This window comes from Phoenix dactylifera, chromosome 16 (genome assembly GCF_009389715.1).
Source record: "Phoenix dactylifera cultivar Barhee BC4 chromosome 16, palm_55x_up_171113_PBpolish2nd_filt_p, whole genome shotgun sequence".
NCBI classification, from domain to species: domain Eukaryota; kingdom Viridiplantae; phylum Streptophyta; class Magnoliopsida; order Arecales; family Arecaceae; genus Phoenix; species Phoenix dactylifera.
The window spans coordinates 8,100,068-8,120,194 of record NC_052407.1 but is presented as its reverse complement, the minus strand read 5'-3'; the positions used below and the strand labels follow the sequence as shown (position 1 = coordinate 8,120,194).

The 20,127-nt window shown below is 37.3% G+C and overlaps 1 protein-coding gene across 2 annotated transcripts; it reads right to left on the bottom strand.

Annotated features, from left to right (window-relative positions):
- Nucleotides 1-1,894: 1,894 nt before the first annotated feature.
- LOC103722740 (WD repeat-containing protein 26 homolog) lies at nt 1,895-19,729 on the bottom strand. Of its 2 annotated transcripts, none has more exons than XM_039114412.1 (5): nt 19,438-19,729; nt 16,471-17,371; nt 14,423-14,524; nt 4,451-5,080; nt 1,895-2,345 (listed from the first exon to the last, which is right to left on the bottom strand). In XM_039114412.1, the coding sequence occupies exons 2-5, from the start codon at nt 17,263-17,265 to the stop codon at nt 2,118-2,120; spliced, it is 1,755 nt and encodes a 584-aa protein (XP_038970340.1). In that variant the 5' UTR covers nt 17,266-17,371; nt 19,438-19,729; the 3' UTR covers nt 1,895-2,117. The 2 variants fall into 2 exon arrangements, with proteins under 2 accessions (XP_038970340.1, XP_038970339.1); XM_039114411.1 differs by having other exon boundaries at nt 16,471-17,395; nt 19,438-19,728.
- Nucleotides 19,730-20,127: the final 398 nt, after the last annotated feature.

Genomic DNA, 20,127 nt, shown 5'->3' with positions numbered 1-20,127 from the left:
CCTAGGTTTGGTTCATCGGTGACTATATAAATCATTGTGTCTAATCCATGAGTTTGAGAAGAAAAACAAGGAGAGAAGGATGTTTTTTCAGAAAAGAATAATTAATAAAAAATTGGAAGAAAAGGAAGAAATTAAAGGAAGAAGAAGAAAGAGGGACAAAATGGAGAATAGGAAGAGAGAGAAGAGGAGGGATAGAAGAGGCTGAGGGTGCCGAGGATCCGGCAGCATGGTAACAAGATTGGAAAGTTGCTGGCAGTAGCGGCCATTGCAGCAGGGGCTGACGGAAATAGGTAAAATAAAGGGAAAAAATATTAATTTGACAAAGAAATAGTTTGGGTTCAAGTCTAGCAGGAGGTAAGAAGAGCGAAAAGGAGGACCAAGGTGACACAGCTCCCTAGCGTCTTCTACCGCCCTATTGAAGGAGGAGAGTGGGGGCACCTCAACCTTAGTTCCCCCAAACGAGGCTTGGGTCATTTCGTTGGGGAAAAAGTCCCCAAGCGGTATATCTTAATGCAAAAGTGGAATCTCTCCTCCAATCTGCCAGAGGTGAATCTTTCTCCGAATCATCCTTATGTTGCGATTCGTAATCCCGTAGTCTTGCCTATTCCGAAGGGAGTCTTGTTATCAGTCTTGAATCTTCTATTGCCGCCTCTATTCATTGGCTTTTTCATTTGGTTAGTTCGAGATCGAAAGAGTCCCTGAGAGAGACTAGACTTCTAGTAACAATAGGTGCGCCTTCAGTTGAGGAGAGCTGTTCACAAGCAGTGGTTATGAGCTCTTTCTTGTTCCGATTCAGAATAGGTAATTCCTTCGCGTGGTGGCCACGGCCCATGCTGTGCAGCAGTGCTCCAACCGCATGCATAAAAAATAGGGCAAAGGAGGAAGAAAGGAGCAGTGCCCCTAGCTACCTTGGTTGCGCCTTCTTTGGCCAAATAGGGGCAGCAAGAGGGTGCAAGGCTTACTAGTGAGTGGCAATGGCGACGAACCTTCGTCAATGAAGTTGGATTCTGACGAGATTAGTAGTGGCAATACTCAAACAAGAAAAACAGAGCACACAAAAATCTAAAGAGTGAAAGAGGAGTTTCAGGTGGCAATGCTCGGCTACAACGACATGGCAGCCACCGAAGATGAGGAAGAAATGGAGGAAGCGAGGAAGGTTTTTGGTGGTGATCAATCGCAAGTAGATGAAGAAGATTTAAATGAACTCAAAAAGATTAAGCTTGATCAATGAAAGGATACGGCCAACAGGCGATTGGCAATAGCTCCAATAGCCGACAATCATATCAACAGTCCCAGCCGCCGATGGCCATTCATACAGCCTCCGATGGCATAATCATCATGGCCTCATCTGAAAATTTGGGCAGAGGACCGCGGTTCCTCAATTTCGATCCTTTCTCTTCATTTTTTTTTTTTTTTTTTGAATCTTAAACTAAAGTTGGATGAGCTTGCCAACTTTAATCCAAGATGTGTTCAATCTGGCGGGTTCTCATACATCCATTACGATCATGACCTCCTCAGCACCGATGAGGATGGTAACCGAGGTGGACGGCAATTGTTAAGATTCAACTCTACCCAACCATAACATTATAGAGAAAAATTAAAAAGCAACCAGATGTGATTCAAAGAAATAACCAAAAAAAAAACATATTTCGCTATTTGGAATGGCTCATTAACAACATCAGGTGGTGGACGAGCTATAGGATCACATCAGATCAATATAGTAAACCCAATTAAAAATTTCTAAACCCAAGAAGTTGCAAGTACAATTCGATCAAATAGCAAGATGAAACTAAAATTTTTCCGGAGGCCAAAACATGCAAAGCTTTAGATTTAAACACCACCCGTGAGGAAACCAAGAACAAAATATCACCTAGAAGAAAATGTAAGAAAATCATTAAATAAGCACGAAACAAGAAGACTGATTCGATTAGGAAAATAAATGGACAGACTGAAAAAGAGTCGAAGTACACGATTTATTGGCAGAGATAGCGGCCTTATATTTACAGGCCTCGTCTGCTATGCATGTCACGAAAGAACCAAGTAAAAGAATGTACAGTCAATGAAGGAATGATCAAAGAAATTCCTTTTAAAGTTCTCCATGCTCCATATTTGCATGTTCATTTTCTGTTTCCATTGCACTGGTGGACCACTCCGTTGCAATGATAACCAGCGTCCTTCCGCTTCAGGTTAACCCTGTTTAATCCCCATACACGTATTGTATGGTCATCACTAGCTGATGCCAACATATGATGATTTGATGGGTTCCAGCTGACACAGTTGACGGCACCGGCATGCCCAGGTAATGCCCGTATGAGATCCCCACCGGCCCGGTGCCATATGTACACCTGTATTGCAGATATTGCGTCATTGATGAGAGAAGGGAAAAAAAAATCCTACATCAAGGGACAAGTATGGAAATGCAACCATCTGCAATCAAAAGAAAAGTGCATGGAAGATGCAAGAAAAATTTACTTTCGGAATCAAATTTATGCATCAGTACAATGTTTTCGGTAGGTAACAGAGAAAAAATAAATCAACAAAACTTATCTCTGAAAGGTATTTACTATCTGACTGCCATCACACAAGAAAAGTCACTGGATTTGTGTTAGATCGAAATGTCTTCAATGGACTAATACCAAAATGTTACACACACAAAACAAATAAATAAGTCCAGCTGTCAACACAAGCATGTTGGTCATTCAAAACCACAAGTGGTCAGAGAATCAAACTTTTCTCCAATTATTGGCATCTTGTGACTCCTTTATAAAAAAGTTACTTCAACTACTGAGTAAATGAAGAATTCACAGTTCAAACACAAATATGGGGTCTTCAGATACTCCTTATTGTGGATGGGAAGAGAGCGTACTTGTTGATGAGAGAAACAAGAACAAACCAATATCGCCTCTTAGAGAGGAAGGATTATCAATGTGAATTGGCTCAGAATTGGTTGGCTGAGATGAATGAATCACCAAATAATTTGGAAAGGCTTTAAGGACTTTTACAGCAAAACCCAGACATGGAAGTTCTTATGCAGAATTGCTAAAAGGACTTCCAAACAGGGGGTTACTCTATCAAAGGCACATCTCCTATACAGAGTACTGTTCAAGATGTTGAACAGGACTTAAGGATGATAACATGTTTATAGCAGCTTGCACAGCAACACAGTCCCTATGGAATCATATCTGGAAGTATATATATATATAACCAGCCCTGAGGCTCTCGCCATTGCAAGATCTGGAGAGGGTCATCTTACCACCACATACTAAGAGATTGTTTCTAAATTTCAAACTCATGACCTCCAAGTCACAATAACCCAACCTTACCGTCACCAAGGCTCAACCTCTCTGGAAGTATTTAAATCTCCCAACCAAAAAAGAAGAAATAGGAATTTTCTTATTTCAAATTTCTATGTTAGTTGTCATTAAAGAAATAATATTGGAAAACACATCCAAACCAAAAAGATGTTAAGGTTCATAGAAATTTAAATATAGAACTGAAGTGCAGTGGGCGGGAAGCCGTTTCAGCTTCATCCTAAAGGAAAATACAGAGTTGATGAAATGGAAGCTCAACTCCTCAACAAAGTGATGTACATATGGTTCATTTGTTGGAAACAATAAGGAAAGCAAGGTTTTAAATACCATAGGATGAGAATGTCCTGGTTTTTTCATGGAACATGGTGCCCCGTATTGGCATCCTGACATTTGAGATGGTGGATGTCCCATCCCTTCCCAGTCCATTTCCCAAGTCCATTCCCAACTCATCCCATCCATACAGTTGAGATGGTGGGACGCCCTACTGTCCCACTGGTATCTAAAACATTAACGAAACTTCTTTGTGGCATTTAAGAGATGGAATAAGACTGTGCATTGGTAAAGTTTGCACAAGTGGAGAAGAAGGTGTTCCTTCACCTAATACAAGAGGAATGCTAGAGGGCATGGAGTTAAATACAAAGGCAGTCATGGTCACATATGCAGTCAAGGCTTATCCGAAGCCTGCTATTTTAGGCATGTGAAGAGATCAACAGGTCAAATTATAGACTCCTGCCAAGGCAAAGAAGAAGAATGGAACTATATAATTCGGGTATCTCCGAGTAGTTTATTGACTATTGAGTTCAGTTTCTCGACTAGAACTGATATCTTGATGCCTACAAAAGTTCATGAAAGCATATTGGTATTTCTACTCCTTATTGATGTTTTTTTTTCTCCATCATATTAGTTATTAAAGCTAAAAGCAATTGATAAATAACCTCTTTCAGCCCCGGCATGAGGTATCTAAACAACAGAAAACATATTAAGCCACCTCATTTAGCTCATTGGACAAATGCAAAACAAACTTATGACGATGCATAAGATTGACATATCGTGGAGTTCAGACTGGACAATTATTGATAAAGTACCAAATAGAGACTGAAGGATCAGAAAACAATATAAATGTGCCATGCATTTCATACCTGTGAATCTTCACTTCCACTTGCAACAAATGCCTGCTCATATCCCCCAAAACAGGACCTTATTACAAGTCGGCTACGCTTGTGACCTTTATATTTGGCTATAAGCATTGGCTCACCAACTATGCTCCACAAATGGATCTCTTGGTTTAGAAGATTTACCAGCAAAAACTTATCATGTTTCGAGAGTGAGAATGTAGTAATTGTTTGCTCCTCTTCAATGAGATGTTCTCGTTTTGCTTCCCTATCAAGCAAAGATATGGCAGTCTCCCTACACATGCTTATAATCCATTTGCCATCTTTTGTGACAGCAATATCTGATGTTCTAGTTGCTCGCAGCCCCTTCCAACTTTCCAGTTCTTTTCCATCCAAATCCCACAAGGAGATGTTCTGGTCAGTTACACCACAAAGCAACTGTTTTCCATCTGGGAACCAAGCACAAGAAATAAGACCAAGCCCACTTTTTTCATATACATGGAGGCATTCTCCAGAGATAACATCCCAGCGCCTGACGACCTCTTCCATGCCACAGGAGAGAAGCTGGCAGTCATCAGGTCTCCAGGCAACCATTATGACAGGTTTGTCATGACCAGTTAGCTTATGCTTCAATGAAATTCTTCCATCTTCATGAACCTAAAATTTTGCACAACACTAATCATTAAATAAGAGACTCCACCTTTCGCCTCCAAAATAGATGAGATAAAATCAAATCATTTCTTTGACCAAAAAAAGCTTTCTTTCTGAATAAATACTAGCTCTCTTAAAGCCTATCAAGACATGCAGGGCCTTGTCACTTAAAGAAATAACTGATATAACTTGCAAAAATTGAATTAGATCTGGTTATAAGGAAAAGCAAGTCCAGCAGCTATGGTGTATCAAGGAAAGCCAGCTAAGCAATTAAAAGCATGAAGATTCTGGGCAAAATGGCCAAAATTAAGTGTCCAAAGGAACAGATGATTAGATCTAAGTCGATATACATTTATTATCAGGGGGAACAGGATGACATAAGAATCAAGGTATTTGCAAATAGTTAAGAATTTTTTACAAGTTTTCTTAAACCTGATGAAATCATCAAACTCAAATTGAAGTTCAATATACTAATAACTCCTGTGACATAACTCCAGTTTCACATGGAGTCAGCAGCCAAGGATGAAAGAGAGTGCCCATGGAGGGTGGGGGGTGTGGGGGAAGGTGTATTGCTCTCACCTCCTAAAATTTAGTGTTTACCCAACTTCACACATTACCAAGTATTCAGCGAGATTTAAAGTTCTTCGACTCCTTTTATATGGGTCTCTTGATAACTGATGGTGGATTGTTGTGTACTTATAGAAAGTTCTTTAAATCCTTTGATATGTAATTTAAAATCCCAATCCTATAAGCTAAGAATCTTATCAAACTTACAAAGCTAATGCTTATCAAACAGCCAAATCCAAGGAGATACGCAGAAACTAACCATCTCTCATGCACAACTCCTCATTTTATCATGGACTGTCTTCTTCTATGATAGATGTTTGTCTCTACATAGTTTAGCATTCTTCTTTTAGAATTATAAAGATTAGATCTTTTACTTTTTTTAAAAAAAGTTTTTATTCTCTTTTTCCGTCTTTTAACTATGCCATGCTTATAGATCCCATAATCTCATGCACCATAGGGCACCTTATTGGATCTATATCTATTATATTTAAAAAAAATGACAGTTTCTAAATAAAGCAATCTTCTCTCTAGGTTCTCTCTGTCATTTTTATGCCACAAATACCCTTCCACTTTTCTATAATATACAAATTATCCTCTCATTAATTACGACCGTTAGAAAGGAAGAACCATGGAGATATTTTGTGTTGCTTTTGAAAACCCAACCTGACAAAAATAGAGACAGATTTCTTCCAAATCAAATTGTATTATTGAAAAGTACTCTTTAAAAAGATCATCTGACAAAAACATGGAAAGATTTTTTTTGGAAACCTAATATGATTTAAAGATATAATTCTTCCAAATCAATAATTAATTTCTAAAATATAATTTTAATTTTATAAATAAATTTGTTACTGTTTCTTAGATGATGCAGTTTAAAGTTTTGTTTTATTTTTCACTCAAACAAGCATTACACATGTCCAATTTCTAGTGTTTATCAGAACAACAAGATATTCGGTTTTTTTTATAATGATAAAAATTAGCTAGCCTAATTCTTATCCACATATATGATGTGTTGCATGGCACTAACATGAGAACCAGACTCAGACAGCAAGAGAGAAAAAAGAGCTACATGGATACATAGAAAAATGATTTTAACTAAAATACATATAAGTATTTTATATTAAAAAGTGAATATATTATTCATTATGTTTCAATATGCATGTTGCTATCCAAAATTCCCAATTAGCTTAAGGATTTTAGAGAAAATAACCATTTGCAAAATTATTTTAGAACCTACATCCTTAACATCTCGAAAAAGAACAAAAGCTTACTTTTTTAACATTATTATTGAGGACTAAGCTCTTTGTTGAAACTTGAAAGAGTCTGACCATCTACCAAATTCCAAAAAATTGCAATAAAAAATTTGATCAGTTTTCCATAAGATTTGCTATGCTAGTACCAGACTCGTACCAGTTGCCCGGTAGTTTGGTATGGCACGCAATCATGCTATTCCATTCCAAGCCTGTATCGAGACAACAAATCCGGTGAGGGAGGAGAAGAGGGAGAAGGAAAGAGAGGAAGAGAGAGAGAGACAAAAGGAGGGAGAGGGCGAGGGAGAGGGAGGAAGGGAGGAGAGAGGTGGAGGGAGGGGGAGATGGAGAAGGAAAGAGAGGGAGAAAGAGAGAGGGACAGAAAAGGAGGGAGAGAAAGGGAGAGGGAGGGAGGAGAGAGAAGCCGAGCAAGGGAGAGAGAAGCCGAGCAAGGGAAGCTCCTATTCTCATGCATTGGAGCGGATTTCGGTGCATGAAAACAGGGGTGAAGCTCCTGTTTTGCTTCGAAAGCTCCCTATTCTCATGCATTGGAGCGGATTTCGTTGTTTAAGCCTATTAGCTCGTGCATTCAAAGAGCTGGCAATGGGGGTTTGAAAACCCCCTCTTTCTTCCTGTCTTGGTCTCTCTCTCCCTCCCTCTCCCTCTCTCTCCCTCCCTCTCCCTCTCTCTTTTTTCCTCTCTTTCCTTCTCCCTCTCCCCCTCCCTCACCGATTTCTCGAACCAACAGGCGGAACCGTGTTGGTCCGCCCTTGATATAGCTTGGTACATGCCAAACCAGGTGGTTCAAGATAGTACAACATTCCTTGGTTTTTCAGATGTTTAATGTATTTCCATTATGAAATATATCCAACACGGCTTCTAGGAGTTGGACATGAATGTCCAAGTAACGCAGCATATATCTAGTTTCAAGAACCAATATATTTATTCAAATCGCACACATAACTTATTTTTTATTTAATTGTCAATAAAGTTTTAATTATCTTTCCTCAGTTACACGTCATATTAACTATAATTGAAAAGCATGTATAATTTATTAACTTTAAGTGTTATATTTGCATTATGACAAATACAACACAGTTATCTAACAATCATAGCCCACACTATTTGTTAGTGATGTGCACTCAAGAATTTAAATGATAGTCATCATTTTCATGTTAGCGCAATTATATTCTTTTGTAATTATCAATGGCGGTTGTAGAACACATTAATAATTTAAGATTAAAAAAAGAATAATGCATATATCATGATACCGGCCCCTATTAAAATTACAATTGTTTAGACATGCTATTTATAAAGCCACAGAGAAGTTACTATAATCATGTTATTTCATTTATGTTTCCCTTTCTTTGTACCCCCCCCCCCCCTCCACCACAAAGAAAAACAAAAAAAGAAAACAATAGAGACACACACAGACATGCACCCAGAAAGAATATAATTCTGGCTCCATCCATGCATGGAGTGATGGGTCTACCATAAAGTTGCTCCAACAACAGGGATAATATAAATATGTATTATTAGTTTTGCATACTATTTTTAAGGTACTAAACATTCAATATGATGTTCAATGAATACCTTAAGCACCAGGACAGAATTTATACTGTGACATTAAGTAAAGTCCCCAAGACAAATCATCAGTCATCTAATGTGATCATTCAAACATCTCACGGGCTTAGGCATGTGAGAGAGAGAGCAGCCATATTCATATATCAGATGCAAAAAGCTGATTTCCCATGAAAAGTTGCTGACTCAAATACCCTTCCACTGATGAGCATGTGAGAGAAGATGGGGGGATGCCAGATCAACATGGGTGAGGAAAGATGGACGGCCACGCACTGAGAATCCAAAGAAGAAAACGAAAAAACCCCGAATGGGATAGAATTGGAATGATATAAGTTGGACTCTCATACATCAATCTAATGAGAAGTTGAACAGTCATAAGGACCAGTTATCCATCCATGCTTTCTCCCACATGCAATGCACATGCTAAAATTTAGTATGTTTTACAGCGAGTGTCATCATAGACTGATACTGGATATGGAAGAATGTAGAGGAATGAAGCAACAACATGCCATAATGGAAATCCTATGCTGCATGAGTTGCTTAATAGCATTTGGGGCTAAAACCCACATGAGGCAATCAAAAAAGCATTTGGAGGATTGGAGGATGAATAAACCAAGCATCTTAACAATTAGAGCTGCAAAACCAGAACATTTGGCCATTATAGTCACTTGATTACATCATAATTTTTCACAGACATTGAATCGAGACTATATTTCTTTTTAACTGCTAACACCTACAATCAACTAAAATCTTCTTATCTGTTATTTTTTCATAGCTTTAGATTCAAGATGACATCTGCTAAACCTATTACTACTAGTCTAATGCGAAAAGTATAAGCAAAAAAAAGTGCACCAGAGAATACAGTTAATTGCATCAGCAGCTTTTTTTTTTTTTACCAAATCTGCTTAGAAAGGGGCTACTTACCAAATCTGCTGATGCACCTAGTCCTTTTTCTTTTCTCTCTTGTCTTCAGTTATGTCAGTGATTCAAATCTTCGATGCATGATTTGGGGTGGTTTCCATGGGGAGGGGGATTTTGTTCCGAAAGGTACACAGCAAAAGGTCATGTATACCACAAAACATTGTAACTGACCAACAAGATGGTCATTGAGATTGGCACCTTTTGCTGCATAGTACCTCTCTCTCTCCCCCCCTCCTCCCCCCTAAAAAGAAAATTCCATTTATCCTATATTATCTCTCCCTGTTCTCTTAGCACAACCCCAGAAACCCGCTTGGAATATTATGCAGCAAAATGAAAAGTCTGTTGCCCGTCCTCTCTTTTGGCAACATAAGCTTTACATTCTTGCATTTATGGAATTCAATTTGATGTAGGGGGTTCAAGAATGGATAGATACATCAATAAAGAAGACAGATTTCAATTTGTTTCCGATGACTTATGGCTAATTAGAAAAAAAAGAATTGCAAGATATCTGAAAGAAGTGAGAACACTAGAACACATTGAATTTATCGGAAGCCACAACTTACAAAAATTTTAGAATGAAGTCATAAAGGAAATCTAAGAGAAAAGGACAAAAATGAGCAACATAAATTAGAATCTACCCAAAAAAATGGCAGGGTGGAATTCAATAATGATGAAGCTTACAGCAGTTTGGTAAAGGTTATAATAGTGTGTTCCTGTGAATTGACACATGGAGAATAACAGGGCATTAACCAAACATAATATGCCCACTGGGCTCAAACTCTAGCAATAAGGTTGTGCGTATGACGGTTTAAAGAGTTCATTTGCAAATTTAGGTGGAACTATACGAAATGGTAATCAGATATGTATTGGGCCATTACATAACAATTACCCGTCGGAAGAGGCAAAAAGGTACAACTAGGGCTGGTCGAACTTATAACGAAATTGTAATTTAATTAAGGTAATATGACTTTTCCATCATGTTCGTCCAGCATGCTTGGTACAACGTGCTTTTGAGTATTGTACCCGGTTACCATAGAATTTAGCCAACAAGCTTGTACCACAAGCATGGGGATAGGCTTGCTATAAAAACAAAAAGAAAAAAGAAAATACTAAGTGCTACCATCTTGCTATTTCTCCAAGTCATGTTCATAGAAAGAAATGATTATAAGCTCCTACAGTAGCTCTTACACACGTCCCATCCTTCCTTCCAACATATGTGATATATACAAGTTTTCACAAATGAATGTACCATAAATCATCTTCAAATCTTGACATAAAGACTATATTTCAAGGTTTGCTGTACCAATTGGTACTGGTATCTACCGACTGTACCATACATATCGACCGTACATACCATATCAGCACCGAACCGGTATGTGATATAGCGAGCGTATCAACACTCTATACACCAAACTGGCCTCCATACTAGGTGTATTGACACTGCAATAAAATGGTACTAGTATGAAGTCCGATACCGAAATAGCGAACCTTGCTACATTTTGTTGGTACAAGATATAAAGATTATATGACACATAATGTGCCTTCAATCTGGCTGAACTTATAAAATATTCTTTTATATGGATCACCCATCATAGAACATTGTCGCAATATGAACAGTCATATGATAACTTCTATCTATGAATTTGAACTTTTAGATAACTTTAGAATATCATCTATTTATGAATGCATTAGAACTTGATTCTACATTCAATCTTCAATAATCAAACCCAAAAATATTAGTATGATTTAGATATTATGATTACAACTTACCAGAATTGGGCCCAACATAGGTACAAGAAGCTGGTCTCTTGAATTTTAAATAAGAAAATACTTAAAAAGCAAGTGCAAGAATGAGTTTTTGAGGAGATTTAAGCAAGTACACCATCCTAAACAAAACGTTCCTACTATTAAGGATTAGACAGAATCCTAAATGGTTCAAAAATTTCATACTCTACTTACATAAGATGGACTTTGCTCCTCTCAAGGGGAGTGCGTATCTACTCCTCTCAACCATGTGCATGTGTATATTATGTAAATATATAGATATACACATATACATACATACATAAAAATATGCTTTCCCTGAACTATATGAAATAAAAAAGCAATAAAAATTGAATGGTTATATTTTTGCAAATGCGTTTTAAATTCAAAAGAAAATAATTTATTATAATTCAAGTTCCACAAATATTATTGTTATTCTTAGCAAAGAAAATTTTAAAAGGTGTTATGGGTATGCTCAACAAATCTACAAGCACTCAATCAGTCTTTTTAAATTTACATAATATATTTTGAAATCATGATTAATTTGAAGCATTTAAAGTAAGGCTCGGTAGCTCTAAATGGATGATGTTTAGGGATTGGTTCAGGGGTGGTTTTTCACTTAACCAGCCAAATGCAAGCAAAAGGTGATATTAAAGATAGCCAGCCAATGCCGCAAAAAGAGCATCATGGGAGGGTATGATTAATCCACAGAACTCTCTCTCTCTTCTTCCTCTTTACATTTTTACATTTTCCATAACTTAATGTGCTAAACCTCAAATGTCAACCAAATAAGTGATATTAATAACCCATGGATAACTGAGCAAGGTATGGCAACTTGGACTTAAAAAGTACCTACCCCCTGGTTAACTATTTGACATCCAATCAGAGCTAAAAATTCACAGCTATTCTATCTAACATCCAATTCTTAAAGCCGAGGATCTACTCAAGTTTCTGCACAGGCACAAGCTAATGCATCTGGTATATACATATGTACAAAGATTCCAATTAGGAAACTTGGAGGGGGAATAGAGAAAGGGTTAACTACAAAGATTTACAGAGATGAAGCAAGCACAAAAGATGTTCAGATCCAAGCCATTTTTTCAGAGTGATACTCTCTGTGCACAGTCAATGAACATTAACTTAGAAAAATGAATACTAAAATGAATTTGAGAAAATGTACAAAATGTAATGTTGTAGGCCAAGAGAGAGAGAGAGAAAAGGTTACATGCAGGAAGGGGAAAAAAGAGCAATATAGATACCCGGAGTTTTTCAGTTTAGCCAGGGGAAGAAAGAGGTGAAAGAGGTAAAGGGCGAGTTGTCCTGAATGATTTGCGTAATGATGGATAAGTATGTCAGAAGGAGGGATAAGAGGGAAGTTGGAATGGAAGTGTTTGATCTGTCATGAAATTCTGATTGGGGTTCTTTTCCAGTTTTTGCCTTGCCTTCTCATTGTATAAATTTAAGACGTCAACATTCAAAAGAATGATTCTAAGAAGGGCAAAAGTGACAAATACAAATAGTTCAATCCATGCTTCTTGATACACTCTACATATATGGTGTGTGAGAGAGAGAGGTCCGTGCATATATGTAACGAAATGAATAAAATTAGTACACACCATAATATTATGAATGACCTTGCTGTAGTGCATGAACGTGGAAATACCATGAAAGATTTTAAAACACACAGAGATTTTTTTTCTTTTTTTTTTGGGTGGTGGGGGGGGGGGGGGGGGGGGGGGGGGGGGGGGTGAGGACATTTTATCCAGTTGTAATTGCCAAATTCACTAGAAGCAACAAAATTTTGGTCATTTTAGCTTTGGATCAAAATAAGGACATTTTACTCCAAAGCATTGCCTCAGTCAAGCTGACAATCTGATAGGTTGAGATGAGTAATAATAGAAGGATTTTAACTACTTCATGACCAACTTAGACGGTTCAAAATTCAAAATTCTTGCAAAACTCATGCATGATAATAGTGGTGGAGAAAAATATGTTCTCAGCAAGAATGAGTGCAAGCTGATAATTTACATATTCATGATTATAAATGTCTTGAAGCAAAAGCCAAGCCTGATGTGATGTAAGACAAATTAAGGATGACCTGCATACATGTTGAAGGTCCTATGAATGAGTTTAAACTGGATTTGAAAATAAAGTATTTTGTTCATTGTCTAGCTTTCAAGAATCAGGAAGAAGAGAGAAAATTTGGTTATTAATATCAAATAATGATTCAAATAATCTGCCCTAGGCTTTAGGTGATGGTGATGGAAGAAGCAATATTCTAATGAATTTTTGGACTATACAAGAGGACCTTGACCCATAAATAAAATTCAGCAACCAGCCCCTAGGCTGAGTACATCTAACGCTCCCCAGACCCTGCAGTGGCAGGAGCCTCGAGCATGGAATGCTCTTGTTTATACGATAAAGTAAAAGGAAATCAAACAAGGACTTGAAATTAGATGAAACAAAGAGACAGTAGAATAGAGAAGAAGAAATTGAGAAGAGGAAGAGGGATATGAGGGCCCATAACTGGCCAGTCAGCAATTTGTCATGCATTCAACAATTTCACATACAATGATTTTCTGAGCCAGAATAATAAGCCATTCTCTAATCTCGTATGCCTTGTTTCACGAGTAGACTATTAATCTTAATAACCAAAAAACTAACTTCCCAAAATTTTCTCTAACGGAAAACTTGGAACCCCACAATACCCTATCTTGAAAGACACCTAAAAGACCAGTAATTCAAATCGTAACAACTTTATCACTTACCCAACCCAGCATATACCTAAACTAGGACTCTCTTAAACTAATCTCACTCAAATTAGCACTTTAAATCCCACTCCAAAAATTATCTTAAAAAAAACTCCGAAAGTACAATAAAAAACATGAGAAAATACATTTTATTCGCCAATTGCCATCGCAATATCAAATTTCTGCACTGCACTGTCAAAGTTCCAGAAGTTCCAGCTAAAACAAGTAATACACCAAAGTTCAAACCAAAATATTGACAACTTAACATAGTTATCTAGCCAACTAATTAGAAATCAAACAAGCTAACTTACAGGAAATTATCATGTTTACTCTCATATATCCTTGACAAAAACTAGGCAATAGACCATGTGTTAGCATTTGTTAAAGGCAACACATGTAACTTTCTAAATGCATGCTATGACGCTAGACCAAGTGACAAATTTTTGTCACCAAGCTTACATAAAACTGGAAATAATTGCACAATATCAAATCAACATCCAAAACTAAAAAGTTACCTCCCATATAATAACAGATCCATCACTTGATGATGATGCTAAATATTTCCCATTATTTGAGAACTGCAAAAACCATACTTCATCATGGTGTCCAAACAGTACCTGTACCCATGCAAGTGACAAAATCAGTAAATTAGCATACTAAAGCTTCCGCACCAATGAGTGAAAAATTGAAATCAGTATAAGTGAATTAACCCTTGTTGAGGTAGAAATATCGAGTGGAAGTTCTAGCATGGGATTCTTAACAGGGCCATGTTTTCAATGGGTTGTCTCAAGTAGTAGGGAGGTTTTGAAAGGTTCTTCATTGCGTATAGGAGATTCTTAGGTCAATCCTCTATTGCATAATGCAAACTATGCAACTGATAATATAAAATTCCAACACATCAATTTTCACCTTTGGTTTCACGGCAGGCATGCTCCTGCCTATATTACCTTGGGTGGTATTCCAACACAACTCAACACAATTTTTAAAACGTCAACATGAGGCAAAGAACCAATCATAAAATTTTCTCTAACTTGTAATGATACACTACAGGTCCATAAGGCAACACAAAATTGATGAGACAAGAATCGTTGGCATCCAACATGTCAGCTCCAGTCCAATGTTCATCAGAATCTAAAAAAATGGTTAAGTTATTTGAATCTCATAGTATGCATATCACACCATAAAGAGTTCTATGTGCACTTATCAACTTCGTTCACAAGTGATGAAAAGAATATGGGCATGATGTGTTAAGATAAATGCACATGCAACTATGATGACCCCTTAAGCTTACGAGGAAAAGTGAAAATGGAAAAAGACAGAACCCTGACTAACAAAACACATAGAGACACCATCTGAGGGAACTTTTAAAGTTATATATTTACTCCATATTAATAGCTTTTCCAAATTTTCTTCACATCTCTAATATAGATTGTCCTTAAAGATTTACCATACATCCAACAAGAAAATATGCATATGACTATTACATTGTCAAAACCCATAACAGTTTAAAGACAAGATGAATTTGTCACAAAACTAACTGAATGGAATATGAAGCTGATGCCATGTTTTAGTTTCTCTGCTTAGCTCCATTCTCTATAATCCTCACAGCAAAATATATGAATTCTCAATAGAATTGGCAACCGATTTCACTATATCAACCATAAAGAAAAGGTTCAACTCCTCTACATATCTCAAATCAACAAAATATAAGCAATTAAGTTACAACCAAGAATTCATATGTCCATAAATGCATAATAGATTGCACTACGCTCCTCACAAGCTTGCGAGTCAATTTGCTGAAGAGCAAGTAAACATCTAACTATCTAAGAAATGTAATAAAAAAAGATTTTAAGATCATAGTGTTAAAATCTGTTCTGAGTTAACCATTATTAGTAAATCTAAAATCGTTTCTCAATGCTTCCCCTCCAACTCATACATTACCTGAAAGAAGATAAAAGGAGCCTAATCATATGACTAGACAGCACCCACCTACTCTCATGTCTCAAGATTATACAATAATTAAAGTCATAAAAGAATTTGGAAGATATACTTCAACAAAAATTTTATTACTATACCGAAATAATAAAAGTCATTTTCCCCATTTGTTTTAGCAAGGATCTTATAACAATTTCATGTTCTATCAATTCATGAGTTCATTATAAATAAATGAAAATTGTTAAATTAACAGAATCATTAGATGACATTTTTGAATACTATATTAATCAAATAGCAGCTACTTTTGGGAGAAGTATTTAAGGCTTGACTTCCCAAAGTTTAGAAAAGGATTGTACATAATTTAACATTTGACCTGCCCAAGGATGTGTTGTAAATCATACCTTCTACATATTTAGACTTTAAATCAACTTCAATCATTTGCATATTGATCACCAACAGAAGTGAATGGACTATCAGCCAAAGTATTACAAAACAAAGAGAAATCTATACAGCTTGTGAAGCATGACGCACAGACCAACTGGTCAGGAAATACGAGTCGAGACTAGTTTCCACAAAAATGCAATAACACAAGCTATGAAATAATTGACCATCATAGCTAAGTGCTAACCTGTGTTGTTTGAGAAGGTATCTGCTCCTTTCCACACTGATGATCAGTGTATAGGGACAGTGTACTATCCAATGAATTGTGGAAATAACAAGCATCACGCTGCACATTCAGAGCTTGTTCAACCAGATGCTCCAACCTCCTCTCGGGTATCATAACTGTGGGGGGAAACAACTTCTGCAATTCCTCTAGCAGCTTCATCCGTGAGTTTGCAGTCTCTGTACCCACATTAGCAAATCCAAGTAAAGCAAGCTTTGAAGAAGAAACAATACAACCAGAAAGCTCGTGTACCCGTTCTCTCTTGATGCCAAGAGGAGTAATCTCACTTCTCAACATCTTTACAGCATCAATAATTCTATTCTTCCCCAGAAGTTCAAAAAATTTTTGCTCTAATATCAAAAAAGATGCAGACTTCAGAATATTCTCATCCAAGTGATCTATTTTCCGCAATGTAACCAAACTTTCATCCCAATACCCATCAAGCACTTGTTTCCTAAAAAGATTTACCACAGATGAATGCAAGTATATTCCTGACTCGTCCTCCAAAGCTGCACCACTTCTCTCATAACCAAGAGAATATAAAGCCTTTGTAATGATCCTAACAAATTCCACTTTCTTAATAACACCTTTAGAACCAATTATGTCTTCTTTTCCTTCTGATGCTAAAGGTCTGGCCATTGGGCCTCCCAAAGAAATGACAGGCTCTGAAAAAGGTGAGTTCTTCAAAAGGCTCCCTGATTCCACCGTAGGCACTCTCACGCGTTTTAGTGGTGGTTCATTGTCATCTACACCTCCCATGAAATTCTAGAGTCAGCCCATATATCTCAACTATGTAAAAGATAAACTGTAAGAAAGAGGATGGTTGCTTTCAGCTGTGAACCAAAAGAAGCAAATTGAGAAATCCCTGCATAAGATAATTAAGAAATCCCTGCATAAGATAGTTAAGAAAGTTAAAGCTCACAATGTAGTAGGCAATATTTAGTCAATTTAAGCAGGTTAAGTTGGCATATCCACAATACTTAATCACTTGAACTAAAAATTTGTAAGATGTCTATTTTTCTTAAAATAAAAATAAAATAAACTCATGCGATCAACTTGGAAAAAATATAAAATCAAAAGAATCTGCAGGTAAATAATTTACAAATTAATGCACAGGTAAATTCTCACACTCTAAGTTGCAGTTTGGGGCCAAACAAATTAAAGCAGAGACCAAATAGTGCTACTCACAGTCATTTATTACTTACTAAAATTTAAAAAAAAAAAGGAAAAGAAAAAGGCACCCCACCCCACATAAGGCCAGCAATCCTAGCTTCTAAAGTAATTCATAACACCTGCTGTCTGGCAAACACTTTTAATTACAATTATTATAGTTCATTGCAGTCCATGTCTTGTATTTGCAAACAGTAGTCAGAAAAGGACAACTACAGCAAGGAGAAAATAAAGGAAAGGATAAGTTAACATGTTAGAAACAGTAAAAAGCATAAACATGGACAAAATGATCAGCAAGGATTTTCATCCTTGCACATAATTTAATAAGCAAGCTCACACAGGATAGAAAAAGGGAAGCGAGCGCTGCACCGCATTCAATGAGACAAACATTATGTCCAGCAACCTTGGTTTCAGAAGAAGACAAGAGAGGAGACAAAAAGGAGGGGGAAGAGAAGAGTTAGTAAGGAACCCTTTCCCTTAGTTCATGAACAGAAAAGGGTACAATAAATGGCTGCTCCCAAAAGAATGACTAGATGGAAATGATGATTATGATGAACCAAAGAACCCTTAATCCAGTTAGTTCCTTTTTTTCCTTGCATTCTCCACCATGACAGAGCATAACTCCACCAGATGGCTTGCACCAAAAAAGTCAAACTGGCCATCATCTAGAACAGGATAAAAAGCTCAACTGCATGAAATAAACTTCCGAATGACCTACAAACACTTTCTCACACTAACATTGTAGTTCACAATATAGTTCATCTCGAGACAAAATGCAATCAGTAAGCACATTAACTTGGTCCCAGGCAAAGAACAACTACTACTGAACAGAATACTTTCCAAATGAACATTTACCTATCCAACCAAATAAAAGAGAAACAAAAGCATGCTGGAGATGATTAGCTATCCAAATGGATATCCCATCGGAGCATCCCCCAAAAAGCAAGCACAATACCCTTTTGTGAGATTTGATTGTGTTTGCTAGCATACTTCCATTAGCAGTACTCAAATTCAAGAAATGCAGTTTACCCAGTAGAAACAAATAAAAACTGTCGCCAAAACCGTTAATTTCATAAGCACACTACAAATTCCTTCTAAAATAACCCCCCGCCCCCACAAAAAAAGCAAGTGTCTACAAAACCCACGTCAAGAACTAAGAAACCCAGCTGAGTTAAGCCCAAGGGAAATTGACAGAAACAAAAAAAAAAATTCATCATGAATCACAACAGAACAATTTTCTGAACGACCTTGCAGTGCTTCCCAAGACTGGCATTATTGTTCATATCATGAAAAATGCAATCAAATTATGCAAAACATTAATTCAGTCCTAGCAAAGAACGAATTCTATTGAACTAAATATTTTTCATATTAGCATTTTCCAATGTAATTAAAATCAATGTTTTCCAAATAAAGCCCCATCAGAACATGCCTAAAAGAGCAAACAGAACACTACCAAGATTATCAACACAAAGCAATTTCTTCGTGAGATATGATCGTCCTCACTAGTGTATTTCCACAGTATAGCAATACTCTAATTCAAGAAAGGCAGTACACCCGGCAAAAACAAACAGAAACCCCCAAAAAAACAATCAATTTCATTATCGAGCAATAAATTCTCCCCAAATCAACCAACAAAAGCAGCAAGAATCCACAAAACCCCCATCAGAAACCAATCCAGCTACCTGAACCCCAAACTAATCGATGAAAACAAGAAAACCCATCAAAAATCACAACAGCGTGTACCAGCGGACAAATCCTAACCTCCGATATTATCCGATAACGGAGATTTCACGGATCCAAGCCCGATCGGAACCGCCCAATTGCACAAAAGCCCCCAATTTCGGTCGATTCCCGTCGCGCCGCCTCGAACCCAAGAGAAATTTCACCGAGGCGGCGAGGGATGAAGGAGAGGCGAGAAGTCCCCAAGCCCTCAGAGAGAGAGAGAGAGAGAGAGAGAGAGAGAGAGAAGCTTCCACGCTCCCTAGGCCAGGGCTATAGAGTAATATTTCCTCGCCGAACGGCTCACGCTTTTGCCTAAGCGAAGGAAAAGACGGGATGAAAACGAGAAAAATATAAAACCAGGCGTTTAAGCGAGGGAATACGACGGCGTGAGGAGGATTGGAAGGGTGGGAATAGTTTCACTGTAGGAAGGCATCTTGGGTGCGTGAAGGCAAAAGGTAGGCTTGGCGTAGGGGACACCACCTCATTCCAAAAGAGGTCAGAGATCCCTTGCAATGCGGTGCACTTGAATCAGGCCACGTTAGGTTTGGAAAGACATGGTCAATGTGGTGCTCTTGAATGAGGACATGCAAAGAATTTATAGACCTTTGATACATACACTGTACATTGCATTATCCTATTGATGTATATTTGGAGAACTTTAAAACTTAGGATTAATTTTAATGTGGTGAATTTTTAAGCCTCATGTCAATGCTCCATACAACATGCAAT

Coding starts and splice junctions, on each gene's coding strand:
- LOC103722740 (XM_039114412.1), bottom strand. CDS start 17,265: ATGGGAGGTGTAGATGACAATGAACCACCACTAAAACGCGTGAGAGTG. Junction 5,081..14,422: donor GATCTGTTATTATATGGGAG/GTAACTTTTTAG, acceptor GCAAAATTTTAG/GTTCATGAAGATGGAAGAAT. Junction 2,346..4,450: donor GTGGAAGTGAAGATTCACAG/GTATGAAATGCA, acceptor TCTGCAATACAG/GTGTACATATGGCACCGGGC.